At 47.4% G+C, this 14717-nt stretch overlaps 1 protein-coding gene across 2 annotated transcripts in view; it reads right to left on the bottom strand.

Annotated features, from left to right (window-relative positions):
- RNASEH2B (ribonuclease H2 subunit B) overlaps positions 1–13465 on the bottom strand; it is a 56139-nt gene extending 42674 nt beyond the window's left edge. For both annotated transcript variants that reach the window (XM_075919086.2, XM_075919084.2), the window contains exons 1-3: positions 13155–13465; positions 3550–3621; positions 1367–1474 (exon numbers count right to left, since the gene is read on the bottom strand). In XM_075919086.2, the coding sequence (XP_075775201.1) occupies positions 1367–1474; positions 3550–3621; positions 13155–13221 (247 nt within the window). In that variant the 5' untranslated portion in view covers positions 13222–13465. The remainder of the gene's footprint in view (positions 1–1366; positions 1475–3549; positions 3622–13154) is intronic.
- Between the last annotated feature and the right edge of the window lie 1252 nt (positions 13466–14717).

The following is a 14717-nucleotide window of genomic DNA, read 5'->3' as shown; positions in this document are numbered from 1 at the left end:
CAGGTCAACCCATCTTCCAGGAGTACATTTGCATTAGCAGTGAGATATAAAGAAAAAAAAGGCCTACAAGAGAAGATAACATGAATTACAGGGAATTGGAGTGTCTCTTTCAGGGGATGCAGGAAATCAAAAATCAGGAATTCCCTGGCACAGGTACCTATATGTTAGACAAATGGAAAAGTGCTTCTCAAAGTTTCCACAGATTCATATGCTCTAAAATAGGTTGAACATGGAGACATTTACAGAAAGAGAAAAAATTAATGAATTTCAGACTTATACATAGAAAACTCAAAGAAAAAACCAATAAGCTGAAATATCTTTAGAAGTATAACTTTTTCAGAGGTACAGGAGTTAATTGTATACATGCCCCTGAAACTCTCAAAGCAATTAGGAATACCTTTCCAGGCTTCTAAACAAAATATAGGTGATGGTTCCCTACTAGAGCTATTTCTCAGGGGCCAAGGCATAAAGTGGGAGAAGGAGCATGAAGCATGCACACTCGCTTGACTCAACATCAATCCATAGCAACTCAAAGTTTAGAGCAGCTTTACTTGAAGTGTGACTATTTTTATAGGCACCTGTGCAAAGGAAATTTAGAATTAAATACACACCTAGGGATAATACAATTAAAGAAGATATACTGTTTTTAGAAAACTGTTTATTCCTCTGTCATTAAATGATGCTTTTTCTTGAAAAAAAAAATCTAATAAAATAGGATGCAATAATTGACTGGGCAAGAAACTCTTCTCTAGTGACATCCTCACTGATTGAAAAAAATTGTTAGATCTTCCTGGTGAGAAGATATCTCCCTTCTATTTAAAAAGATAGACTAAGATGAGGAGAGGGTTGTGAACAAATAGGGGAACTTGCTCCAGGACATGAAATTGCTAAACACCAGCCACAGAAAAGAACCATCAGCTTGAGATCCCAAAGCTTTTCTGGGATCTAGAGTCGTAGGTAAAAGGAAGAGGGATCAAAAGTTTCAATGCCTGAAACTATATTTCATTGCTAAAATAAGCGGGACCACTTATACTTTTTTCCCCTAAAAATAAAATATGCATACATGTCCCGAGAACTCATCAGGTTGACTGACGAGAAAAGCTAAATATTTTGTGTCACTTGAGTTTACAACAATTTTTTTTCCAAGACACACGAACATCTGTCTGATTGCAACTGCCAAAGGCAGTCTTCTAAGAGACCACAAAGCCCCGCCCCTGGCTAAATCCAGATGGCACGTGAATGCCTCAGAATGTGGAGATAACTGTGTTACTGGTCTCCACAATTAGGAGATGCACTAGTAAATTTATGGGGGAAAATGTATGAGTTACACGTAGGGATAAGGAAGTAGAAACACTATCTTACTTACCACGTTGAACAGCCTGACCTATAAACCAAGAACGATATTCTTCATGAAAAGCTTTCACTTCAAACAGCTGCTGTACACTGCTATTGAATAAGTAGAGGGCAGCTTCCCCTGTTAAAAAAAAATCTGGTTTGTATTTGTAAGCTTTCATGAAAATCAAAAGACCATCCAATACATCTGAAGAATGTGCCTAATATATACATAAACATACATACATTCTACATAAACTTTAACTACAAAGTAAGCTTAGACAAAGAAAACTATTATATACAGATGTTCATTTACCAGCTCTATAATCCCTACTGAATTTTCAATCAATAAATAAGAAGTGTGAATAGTTCATCTTACAATATAAAGCGTTTGATTCAAACCCAAATCAGATCACACAAGTAATTAGCTTTTCTCTGTCTGAAAGGGGGTGGTGGTAGCCAGAATTTCCCTCTTCTTTCTTTGTGTCTGCCTCTGGGTTATCTGACTCAGGGATAGGAAATGAGAAACCTGAGTCTGAGTGCCATTTTGTTGTTTGTCATTTACTTGTGTGTGTTGGCATGGATTTAGGGAGATTATGGGTTAAATGCATTAGGTGAACAAGGGATCTGAATTAGGAGGTTTCATTAGAAATTTCAAATCTTGTAGATGACTGGAATTGCTTTATTTTAGGTCCCTTCACAAAATCCCCCTGCTTCTCTCATTGCTTCATGTGGACAAAGTGGGATGGATCATTCTTAAACCTCCTATATGATTTTTCCATTACAAAATGTCAAATATATTGTGACAATCTCCATTAATATAATGGAAAATCACTAAGACTTTGTTTGGGAAGCTGTATGATTTTGCAGAGTTGGTTAGTCCTAGCTGAACACTCAAGAACACACCAGTATTACATGGACATTCATACAGTATTTGGAGACAATTTATTTATTAAGACACAAGTATAATAAAATTATACCAAAAGGGTATTTCTTCTCTTTCTATTTCAAACCTTGCACTCATACATTAGGTTACATAACCAAAAGTTTGCACATTACAGGTCTTAAAATAAGCTTCTGATAATTCTAAAGGAAGATACCCAGCTTTGGTGTAAACTATACTTACAATTTTTTTTTCTAAAAGCCTTATCCACACACTTTTCATTCTACAAGTTCAAGAGATTACCAACAAGTTCACCAGCCTTCCCTGGTGAAATATAAATTCTTATCCACCTTTTTTTCAATTCTGGAGACAAACTGTAAAGCCATTTCAGTACTGTTGATTGAAGATGTGTACTGCTTTATATTCTGAAGCTAAATTCTGAGTATTTTTAACAGAAATAGTACACTGTCTTACCATTCTGTATCTCTTGTCTTTCATTAGTCTCTTCCTTTATGCAAAGCAGAAACTAACAGAATATTTGTACTTGTAATTAAGTTCCCAAGTTTGTTTTAGTATCATAAACATAAGTGGTGACATTTTTAAAAAAACCCAGTAATCCTACAGATAGCAAATTTATTTATGAATGATGTGAAGAAACAACCTGAATCAGATTTTTCAAACTATTTTAAAAGTGAAGATTTTCTGTTTAAGTAAACTAAATAGGGTTTAATGTTGTATACTTTAATGAAAAGAAAGTCTTAGACAAAGGCAAATTTAAGTTACTCTAGCTAAACAACCAAAATAGAAAATGATTGTTTTGGAGGTTGGAAGAAGATTCATTAAACTTTCTACAATATTTGTTTTCCCAGTATGTTTCCAATTAAAGGTAAATCATCATCTACTGACAAGAAAAGAGATACCACATTTTGGACTGAGTAAAAAGAAAACTGTAGTTAAAAACAAAAAGGCTCAAAAGTTTGGCAAGTGTACTAGAAGCCTTTACTAACTGAAAGTTTATTTTATAGCATAAGGTGATTTGCTGAAGAATCATAAATTTGGATTGAAAAGAAAGGCCTGTGGTTACCCAAAAACTAATGCATTTGAAATACACCATTTTTTGTGTGCCCAATATTTCTGATGAACAGTTTCACCAATTAAACTTATAAAATAAATCTAAAATATTTAAACTGATTTAGCTAAACAGAATCTGCAGCTAAATCTCTGGCACATGAGATTCACACATCATTTCAGCTTGCAAAATATTAATCCACTGATTAAGAGATGAGAGGAATTAAGCATAATATTAACAGAGTCTTTAACTGTTGCAAACTTGCCTGTACTTGGATTACGTAGTCTTGTAAATAAAGGTCCACCATCAGGTTTCACAGGAAGATCAGTAACAGACTCTGAAAACATTTATAAAATTATAAATTAGATCTTTCCACTCCATCATACTTCACCAACATACTTGTCTGTATTAATTCAATTTACCTTTGAATTCCTAATTTTCCCCCTGAAGCCACACACAGTGGCTGTGTCTACAACTGGCACGATCTGACGCAAAAGCGGCCACTCTTGCACAATCTCCTGGCACTCAAGTTAGGCCTATAAGTGCCAGGATTACCTCTGGAGTTTGTTATAATTGCTGTTCCATTAGCCACCTCCAGTTATCTGCTACAGAGATTGATTTAAGTGACAGGTATCTGTATCTTATCTCAGTTAGTAGTTTTGCGATTTTCATATCTTAGTTGCTTTATAATTCTTGAGTGAACACCATCCAGTCTTAGTGGTATATTACTATTTAATTTATCTATTAGTTCCAAAACCTCCTCTGCTGAATTTTCAACCTGGGAAAGGTTCCTCAGATTTGTCACCCCCAAAACGGTTCAGATGCAGGGATGCCTCTCTCATCCAGTACAGTGTAGACCAATACAAAGAATTCATTTAGCTACTCTGTAACAGCGTTTTCTTCCTACAGTGCTCCATTAGCACCTCGGTTGTCCAGTGGCTCCACTGACTGTTTTGTAGACTTCCTTCTTCTGACTAACTTAAAAAAATACTGCTAGTTTTTGTGTCTTTTTCTAGTTGCACTTCAAAGTAGTTCTTTGCCTGTCCCAGTTTACGCTTGACTTGCCAGAATTTATGCACCGTTCAATTTTCCTCACTAAGACATGACTTCTAGTTTTTAAAAGATACCTTTTTGCCTTTACCACTTCTTTTACTATACTGTTAAACTACAGTGGCTTTTTTTGGTCTTCTTATGGTCTTTTCCACCTACAAAGATATTAAATTGAACTATATTATGGTTGCTGATTTAAGAGAGGCTATAAAAGATTTGAAAATGTGTAGCACAACAGGTATACTAAAGGGTAATCCCAACACACTTATTCCCTCACTCACTTTAACAGAAACCAAGTCTAAAACAATACCAGAACACAAACAATTAAAGCAAATGTCTAGACTTCTTGCACATTTTACAAAACATTCAGGTCATCTGATAATGACGTGGTTGGTGTCTGCTATAGACCACCAGATCAGGTGGATGAGGTAGACAAAGCTTTCTTCAGACAACTAAGAGAAGCTTCTAGATCACAGGCCCTGGTTCTCATGGGGGACTTCAATCGACTTCAATCACCCTGACATCTGTTGGGAGACCAATAAAGCAGTACACAGATAATACAGGCAGTCCCCGGGTTACGTACAAGTTAGGGACTGTAGGTTTGTTCTTAAGTTGAATCTATATGTAAGTCGGAACTGGCGTCCAGATTCAGACACTGCTGAAACTGACCGCCAGTTCTGACTTACATACAGAATCAACTTAAGAACCCCAGGCGTCCCCAAGTCAGCTGCTGCTGAAACTGATCAGCAGCTGATTCCAGGAAGCCCGGGGCAGAGCAACTCTGCCTGGGGCTTCCTGTAGTCACCGCTGGTCAGTTTCAGCAGAAGCTGACTTGGGGACGCCTGGGGCAGAGCAGCTGGGGTGCTGCTGGGTTGCTCCAGTAGCGCCGCTCCTGGGTGCTACTGGACCAACCTAGCAGCACCCCATCTGCTCTGCCCCAGGCGTCCTGATTCAGCTGCTGCTGAAACTGACCAGCAGCGGCTGAATCAGGACCTGGGGCAGAGCAGCTGGGGTGCTGCCGGGTTGGTCCAGTAGTGCCCAGAGCGGCGCTGCAGGACCAATCGGCAGCGCCCCAGCTGCTCTGCCCCAGAGTCCAAAACAAAAGCCTGGTCACTAGCTGCCCCCCCCCCCTCCCCAGCAGACCAGGGACCCGGGGAGCAGAGCCTCTGACAAAGCCTCAGAGGCGCGGGGAACCGCCGCTGCTACCGCTTCAATCTGGGTGCCTGTGGTCTGCTGGGGACCGTCCCCAGCAGACCACAGGCTCCCAGATTGAAGCGGCAGCAGCGGCGGTTCCCCGCGCCTCTGAGGCTTTGCTCTGGCAAAGCCTCAGAAGCGCGGGAACCCGCCCGGTGCCCCTGGTCTGCTGGAGATGGTCTCCAGCAGACCAGGGGCACCGGAGCAGCTTACCAACGGGGCTTTCTCGCCCCGACTTCCGGGGCAAGAAAGCCCCGTTGGTAAGTGCGGATCCGACATAAGTCGGATCCGCGTAAGTCGGGGACTGCCTGTACAGGAAGGTTTTGGAGAATACTGGGGATAACTTCTTGGTACACGTGCTAAAGGAACCGACCAGGGGACACGCGCGGCTTGACCTGCTGCTGACAAACAGGGGGGAACTAGTAAGGGAAGTAGGGTGCCAATCGATAGAACAGAGCGCTTTTTGCAGTGTAGGTATACCTCGTTCTATGAGGAATAACTCCTTTTTTTGCAAGAGTTCTTGCAGAAAAAGATATGTATGGATGCTCAACAGGTTTCTTGCGCAAGAAGAGCCTATCACAAAAAGCACAAGTACTCTGATGGCCATTCTGTGAATAGCCATGAGAGCTTTCTTGTGCAAGAGTGCCCATGCAGTGTGGACGCTCTCTTACGCAAAAGCGCATCGCTTTTGTGATCTGCTTTTGAGGTGTGGACGAGCTTTTGCGCAAGAAGTTTTTACGGAAGATCTATTCCACAAAAAGTTTCTTGCGCAAAAACCCTACAGTGGAGACAAAGCCCTATGATGGAATGTTAGATATGGAAGTGCCCCCCAAGCCACCAGGAATGTTTTTCCTATCCTCATCCCCTGCTGCCCCTGCATGATTAATAATTGATTAATACTGATTAATACTTCCTTTCTTACCAGTTATCTATGCCCCAGCTTGGGGGCCTGGGGGAAGAAAAAATTCCCCTGCTGATTGGAGGACTGGGCGGGGGGAGAGGACAGAAAACACCCATGCTGGATGTACCCTCCTCACACCCCAACCCTCACACTTGTATACACCCCCAGGCTCCCACACTCTCCACCTCCCCACACATCCTCGAGTCCCTGGTCTGAGTCCTGCACGCCCCCCTGCCCCAAGTCAGCCCCCTGCCTTGAAGGACCCAGGCAACACTGGGTAAGTCTGCTAGTCACATTATATAAGAATGTCAACTTTCTTTTTTTCTTCCTTAAAAAGTAAGTTTTCAGTCCTCATATTGCAGAAAATAAGCTTGAAAATACAATTCTGAAAGCTCAAATAAATAAAGACCTCTCAATTTATTACCTTTAAAATTAGTATTTTAAAAATCTCATTTGTGTAATTTTAAAACACTCAAAGTTGTCAATACTGCCAGATTGACAGTAAATTCTGATATGAAACTTCATTTAAGTTAATGCTGACACGCGTTCCCCTAGACTGGGGTGGAAAATATATGGTCCACAGGCCATATGCAGCCCCACACCTTTCCTTGATCCAGCATGTAATGTTTGGGCTTACTCCTACCCACAGTGGCATGAGCTCGTGCTGGCATGCCAGCCATGTGAGAGGCGCAATGGCTGGTGTTCCAGCACTGGCTGATGCTGATGTGGGGCCAATCAAAGCAAACCACAGGCTCAATTGGACCTGCCTGGCAGGGGGGGACGAAGCAGCTGCATGCAGCTCTGCGTGCTGCATGGAAGTGCTCCCTGCAGTGTGCAGAGCTGCGCAGACCCATCTGCATCCTACCCCCTCCTCCCCCCAGGAGCTATGCCAGTTAAGCACCCCCATCTCCTGCCCAGACCACTCCTGTACCCTCTCTCCCATTCAGATGCTGCACTCTCACCCCCTCAATTTTTGCCCCATCCTAGATGGGCCCCACAAAATCCACTAGCCCTGGGCCCCAGAAGAGTTAATGTATCCCTGGGGAAGGAAGGGTGGGGCGAGAGCCCTGAGCCTTGGTACCCCTCTCCCTTCCTGTGGAGCTGGAGCTTGGGGAGAGTGAGAGGAATATCTCCCCCCCCCTTTTCCTCACTTGGGGGTTGAGGTTTTTGTTGTTTTTGCTTCACTTGTGTGTGGCCCCTGACTGTTTTTTCTGTGGGTCAGTGACCCTGACCCAATAAAGGTTCCCCATCCTTCCCTCCCATTGGCTGGAAATAACGATGTATGGTCAATGGGAGCTGCAAGCGGACATACCTGCGGACATGCAGGTAAATAATATGCTAGCAGTCTACTAGCGACTAACCCTGGAAAACCACCTTCGGCTTCTTGCCCACCCCTGGAAGCTTTTGTAGATAACTCTTGCAGACGATCCTGCATCTTAGAAGGATAGGGGTTGGCTGGATATACAAAGAGGCCTTAGGTAGAGTGCAAAACAGACAAGGAAATTAAGTATTTGATAAGGGACGATCTCTCCTCTACATCACCAGTGGCCTTTGAGATTAATCTAGGTCACTTATGAGGGAGAAGGCGCAGCAGATATAGACTACAGCAGTGGTCTCCAACCTTTTTATACCCAAGATCACTTTTTAAATGACAGACCAAGCCAAGATCTACCGCCCGCCCCTTCCTTGAAGCCCCACCCCTTCCTTGAAGCCCCACCCCTTCCTTGAAGCCCCACCCCTTCCTTGAAGCCCCACCTTCTCAATTCTCCTCCTCTCCATCACTTGCTATCCCCAATCCTTATACTGCTGCTTAAAAAAAAAAATCTTCTGTAGGAAGAGGTTTTTCCAACATTCGGCCTGTCTAGACTAGACCAAATGTCAGAAAAAAACCCTTCTTTTGGAAGCCCCCTTATTCCTTGTGGAAAGAGGAGTATAGGGGTGACCGAATGTAGCCAGACACGAACCCCATCTTGGTTTCCGCCTCCCCTCCCCCACCAGAGAGCAAGAGAAAGGCAGTCAGCCTTTGATGCCCTGGGAACGCAGGTGTGCTGCCTGTCCCTGACTCTACCATAAACAGAAACCAGACAGTAAATGGGCTAGCTGACGACCTGGGGCCTCCAGTTGCCCTGATGGCTAGTACCAGTAATTGACACACCTGCACTGTCCCAGAAGAGGAATCTTCACCCATCATATACCAGAGGAGCATTTTCCCAGGTGTGAATTATGCTTTGCACCCTTTGTGGGAAACTTGGTGTTCAAAGCCATTTTTCCTAATTGGCCACTTGAGACCAGGAAGAAGCCTACGTGACCCAAGGGGTATAAAGAGGGTTTAGTAGCCCACTCCATTTGAGCTCCAATCATCTATACCTGCTGGCAGGTATTGATTGTCTCCCAAGGTCTGTGGGACGCCCAACCTCGTCCTACTTCTTCCCGAGGGATTGAGAGAAAGACGCTGGCCACGCCAAGTCTGGAACGCAGGGGTGAGAATATATACCTGCTAGATGTCTATTTTGCATGCATTTAATAAGAGCTCAGAGAACCAAAGGGGTTTCATAGTACCTATAAGTGACTTATTAGTGTAATTTCTGTCCTGTCCTTTGTAGTGGCTGTGTTATCTGTAACACAGCAGTAGCATTTAACAACTAAGTTTACCCTGTAACAATAAAATAGTAACTGTTTAAGCTTTAACTGACTCCTTCAGTTGCTGTTACAGAACCAGGCACAATTTAAAAGAACTTCAGCCGGTCTTAAGGGACAGATATAGGGAGAGCTTGGGCGTTTGGATTTGTGTCACTCCCAGGTGGCAGATCCGTTGGGGCACTTCTCAGCCTCCCCCAGGCTGCCCGCTGCAAAGGAATCACGGATTCTAGCAGCTAAAATCTGAAGTGTAATAAGCTCTCCCTGTAAACTTATTGGGGCGCCCGTCAATCTCTTTCAGGTTGCCCACTGCAAGGGACCCCGGTCTCAGCAGTTGAAGTCTCGGGTGTATAGCACGCGCGCGCACACACACGCACACACCCACCACTCACTGCCCTGACCGTCGGCTGACACCGAAAGAGCCTGTTTGCTCTTCCACTAAAAAAGTGGAAGAACAAACACAACTCTGGATGCAGAAGAGTTTTGCTGGGATATCTCCAGAATCCTGAAAAACTCCTGCAGTCTAGCCGGACCCTCACTGGGTTGAGACAGGATGTGTAGTCTCTGGGGTGGGCATGAGGGATTTGGGTATGGGAAGGGGTGAGCAGTGCAAACTCTGAGAGGAAATCTGGATGCAGGAGGAGGTGGAGAAGGGAACACTGGCTCGGGAAACAGGCTCCAGGCCGGGCAGTGTTGGGGTATTAAGGAAGCCACAGGCCTGTGGATGTGAGAGTGCAGGAATTTGGGTTGGCGTATGTGAGGGGCTGAGGGCAGGAGGTTCCAGGGTTTGATGGGCTCAGATCAAGGGTCTGGGGAAGGGGGAATGCAGGAGTGGTTGTGGCCAGATGGGGGCTTGGCCCCAACTGGAAGTTTGTTGGTTAGGCTTCATTTTAAAATAAAATACTATGTTAAACACAAAGGCTGTGTCTAGACTGGCCACTTTTTCCGAAAAAGCAGCCGCTTTTCCAGAAAAACTTGCCAGCTGTCTACACTGGCCGCTTGAATTTCTGCAAAAGCACTGACGATCTCATGTAAGATTGTCAGTGTTTTTGCGGAAATACTATGCTGCTCCCGTTCGGGCAAAAGTCTTTTTCTGAAAAACTTTTGTGCAAAAGGGCCAGTGTAGACAGCAGAAATTTGTTTTCCGCAAAAAAGCCCTGATCGCGAAAATGGCGATCGGGGCTTTTTTGCGGAAAAGCGTGTCTAGATTGGCCACGGACGCTTTTCCGCAAAAAGTGCTTTTGCGGAAAAGCGTCCTGCCAATCTAGACGCGCATTTTTGAAAATGATTTTAACGGAAAACTTTTCCGTTAAAAGCATTTCCAGAAAATCATGCCAGTCTAGACGTAGCCAAAAAGTTTCTGCATTGTCTTTATTTATGAGAATGGCAGGGAACCTATCTTGAGTCAGGGTCACTGACCCATAGAAAAGTCATTCAGGAGTAGGGGACACAGTACTGGGGAGGGATGCTAGTGGGTTCTGGGGCAGGGAACAGGGTGCCAGTGGGGGCAGAGGAGAGGGGGCCAGAAGGACAGATTTCTGTAGCAGGGGACTGGGTGCTGGGGGGGACAGGTTTCTGCAGGGGGGAGCAGGAGGACAGGTTTCTGTAGTGAGGAAGGCAGGGGAACTGGTTTCTGCAGTAGGGACAGGGTGCCTGAGGGAACTGGTTTCTGCAGGGGAGGCAGGGTGCCGGGGGGCAGGTTTCTGCAGCAGGGTGGGGGGCAAGGAAGAGGGAACAGGGGGGCAGGAGGGCAGGGGACAGGTTTGGGGCAGGGGAGAGGGAACAAGGTTGGGGGCAGGGAGTTCCCTACACCAGCCACGGAGGGAAGCCTCCGACCCGCGCTCCCTCCGGGCTGAGCGGCTGCCCGGCCAGCTGGCCATGGCATTCAGCCAAGGTGCACCATGCTCCAAGTGGGCTGGTGCAGAGGGGAAGCTGCCTGGCCAGCTGGCTGTGGCATTCAGCCCGGAGGAGACTGAACCGCGCTCCAGCTGATCGGGCGGCTGAGCACCATGGCCAGCTGGCCGGGCAGCTGCTTCTCTTCGCTCCAGCCCGGCTGCCCTGCGCTCAGCCGAAGGAGGCTGCGCCTAGCTCCAGCTGTGCTGGAGCAAGCTTCCCGGGCTGAGCGCAAGGCAGCCGGACTAGAGTGAAGAGAAGCAGCTCCCGACCTCCCAGCTCTCACCAATCCGTGCACTGTGTTGTTGCTAGGTGAGTAGCTGCTCCTCAAATGAGGAAATCAAATTTAAATGTACTGCGCAGGCGCGCAGTTCAGAGAGGGCTCAAGAGCGACTCTTAGAACCTCTGAGATCGACCGGTAGATCGTGATCTACTGGTTGGTGACCATGGGATTACAGGCTCTCAAACTATGGGTTGGGATCCCAAAGTAGGTTTCAAATCCATTTGAATTAGGCGGTGAAGGCTGATGTTGGCCCTAGGCCGTAGCAAGGCCAAGCCCCACTGCCCGAGGCCAAGGTTACATGCCCCCCGGGGCTTCAGCTTTGCCCCATTCCCACCAACCTGGCTTGACATAGGTGGGGCTCAGGCAGACTCAGGCTATGTCTACACTATGAAGTTTTTCTAGGATAGCAGACGCGCTCTTTCAGAAACCCTGCATTCCTCATTTTATGAGGAATAAGGGCTCTTCCAAAGGAGGAGGTTTTTCTAACATTTGGACCCGTGTAGACGGGCCAAATGTCAGAAAAGCCTCTTCCAAAAAGAGAATCAGAAAAAGGTACACAATTTTCATTTTGCAATTTGCATACCTTTTCCCAAAAAAGCCCAGCAGTATAGACAAAGCCTCAGTCCTGCATCCTGGGGTTGTGTAGTAATTTGGTATCAACAAGGGGGGAAGGGATGTTAATTGTGTTTAAACAACTACTCATCTAGTCGATAGAATTTTCATTGACTAGTTGATTAGTTAAGAACGGCAACACTGGGTCAGACCAAAGGTCCATCTAGCCCAGTATCCTGTCTGCCAACAGTGGCCAATGCCAGATGCCCCAGAGGGAGGGAACACAACAGCTACGTCTACACTGGCATGATTTTCCGGAAATGCTTTTAATGGAAAAGTTTTCCGTTAAAAGCATTTTTGGAAAAGCGGGTCTAGATTGGCAGGACGCTTTTACGCAAAAGCACTTTTTGCGGAAAAGCGTCTGTGGCCAATCTAGACACGCTTTTCCACAAAAAAGCCCCGATCGCCATTTTTGCAATCGGGGCTTTTTTGCAGAAAACAAATCTCTGCTGTCTACACTGGCCCTTTTGCACAAAAGTCTTTGAGAAAAAGACTTTTGCCCGAACGGGAGCAGCACAGTATTTCCGCAAAAGCACTGACAATCTTACATGAGATTGTCGGTGCTTTTGCAGAAATTCAAGCGGCCAGTGTAGACAGCTGGCAAGTTTTGCCGCAAAAGCAGATGATTTTGCGGAAAAACTTGCCAGTCTAGACACAGCCAACAGGTAATCCGCATAGGATCTCTCCCCTGTCACCCATTGCCAAATTAGTTGATAAGCAGGTGAAACTGCAGAGCTGCAGTGAGGTTAACTCCTGGCCCCAGGAGCTAACCCTGCTGCAGCTCTGCCTTGTAAATGTATTAGGAGCAGGCAGGCTCTTAATACATTTGGGGAACCAGGCATGAGCTGGGAATCAGCTGTCCTGGCTCATGCCTGGCCCCCCACTAAGACTCTGCCCCCCCCCCACATTGCTGGGCCGAACTGACTTTTAAGCCCGCTTCCCCAGCACTGGCTCCAGCCCCCCCCCCCCCGGCTGCGAGTCACTGCTTGTGCTTTATCAGACAGGAAGTGTCACAGTGCAACAGAGTTTCAGAGCCACTGACACACACACCATCCAAACCTGCCTTAAGCAGGCGGCTGCAGGGCTCTCTCGGGATGCAGAGCAGCTGCACAGCACGTGACCTACACACCGTGTGTCGCGCGCCCCCCCTCCCCCCCCACTCCCGGGGGCTGGACGGGGCGCGGGTGGGAGTGGGGGGGGGGGGCAGGCGGCCCCGCCAGGGGAAGTTCAGCTTGTCACACTGAGCCAGCCCCACTGCTCTGAGCACTGCCCGCCCCTCCTTGCCGGGGGGGGGGGTTACCTGGTGCAACCAGCACCCACTGGTCGGGCTGCGAGTCCGCCGGACGCCGCCGCCCCCTGGCTTGCATGGTCCGGGACCCCCGCGCGGCTCAGCCTCCGCCTCCGAATAACGGCGGGGACGGGGCGCGCGCGCGTGGGACGCGGAGGGGGGGGGGGGACGCGCGCGCAAAGCGCCCTCCCGCAGGCGCTGCCCCAGGCCCAGCGGGGCCCGAGAGCCCGGCGGGAAGGCGGCGCCGCTCAAAGGGCGCGCGGGGGTCACGAGGGAGTCCGGCCGCGCGCCCGGCAGCCCGCGACCCCCTGCCTGGGGCCTGGCGCGCACCCCCGCCGCTTGGTACCAGCCCGTTGCGGGAGGCGGGGCCAGCGGCCCGAGCCTGCGCGCCGGGGCCAATCCCCCCCCCCCCCGGGCTCTTTAGCCGGCGCGAGGCGCTGCTGTGCTCCGCCTTCAGCTGAGGGGCAGAGCGACAAACCTCCTCCTCCTCCCCCCCCCCCCATCCCCAGACCGGGGCGGGGTACCAGCAAGAAGCTCCCCCTAAGGCCCAACAGCGTTACATTCACACCCTCCAGAGCTGGCCGGCACCTCTGCTATTCAGCTGTGCCCAAGACTTCTGCCTGGTATTGCTGGGGTCTTGGGGCAGAGCTGCCTTGTGCTGCCCATTCAGCACAGACAGTCCTGGTCCCAAAGAGTGTATCCATCCTGCTATTAATGCCATCACGTGTCGTTTGCCTTCGTAAGACATCAAAAATCCCACACAACCAACCACATTCCAAATAGCTACATTCACGTTATGCAAAAATAACTCCCTGATGTTTGGCTATATACATTTATACCCTTAGGCTGTCTACACTGCAGGCTTCTTGTGCAAGAACTGCTTTGCACAAGACTTCTTGCGCAAAAATTCTTGTGCAAGAGTGTGTCCACAGTGCCATATCCTTTTGTGCAAGAGATATACTTTTGCGCAAGAGCGTCCATGGCAGTGTGGATGCCCTTTTATGCAAGAAAGGTCTGATGGCCATTTTAGCCATAGGGGGTTTCTTGCGCAAGAACCCCTGTTGCCCGTCCACACTGCTCTCTTGCTCAAGAGCTCTTGCACAAGAGGGCTTATTCCTCGTGGGGAGAGAAATAACTCTTGCGCAAGAAGTCCTCTCTTCTGATGCTTTACTGTAAATTTACTTGCGCAAGAACTTGCGTGCACTATAGATGCTCCTCAAGTTTTTGCGCAAGAACAATTGTTCTTGCACAAGAAGCCTGCAGTGTACACATAGCCAAAGGCTACACTGCAAGGTTTTTTGCACAAAAACCTGTGGAGCATTTACATCTCAAATGCGCTTTTGCGCAAGGAAATCAAGCGTAAAATGGCAGAACAGAGGGCTTTTTCAGCAGTAGGTATACCTCCTTTTACAAGGCATAACTCCCTTTTGTGCAAGAGTTCTTGTGCAAAAAGGCAAGCATAGAAACTCCAGGGCTAGGTCTACACTGGCTGGTTGTTGTGCCAGAAATACGCAAATGAAGCTAAGTGTGAAATATCACCGAGTCTCATTTGCATACCTAATGAGCCGCCATTTT

This window comes from Pelodiscus sinensis, chromosome 1 (genome assembly GCF_052426305.1).
Source record: "Pelodiscus sinensis isolate ZL-2025 chromosome 1, ASM5242630v1, whole genome shotgun sequence".
Taxonomy (NCBI): Eukaryota; Metazoa; Chordata; order Testudines; family Trionychidae; genus Pelodiscus; species Pelodiscus sinensis.
This window is presented reverse-complemented; position numbering and strand designations above follow the sequence as displayed.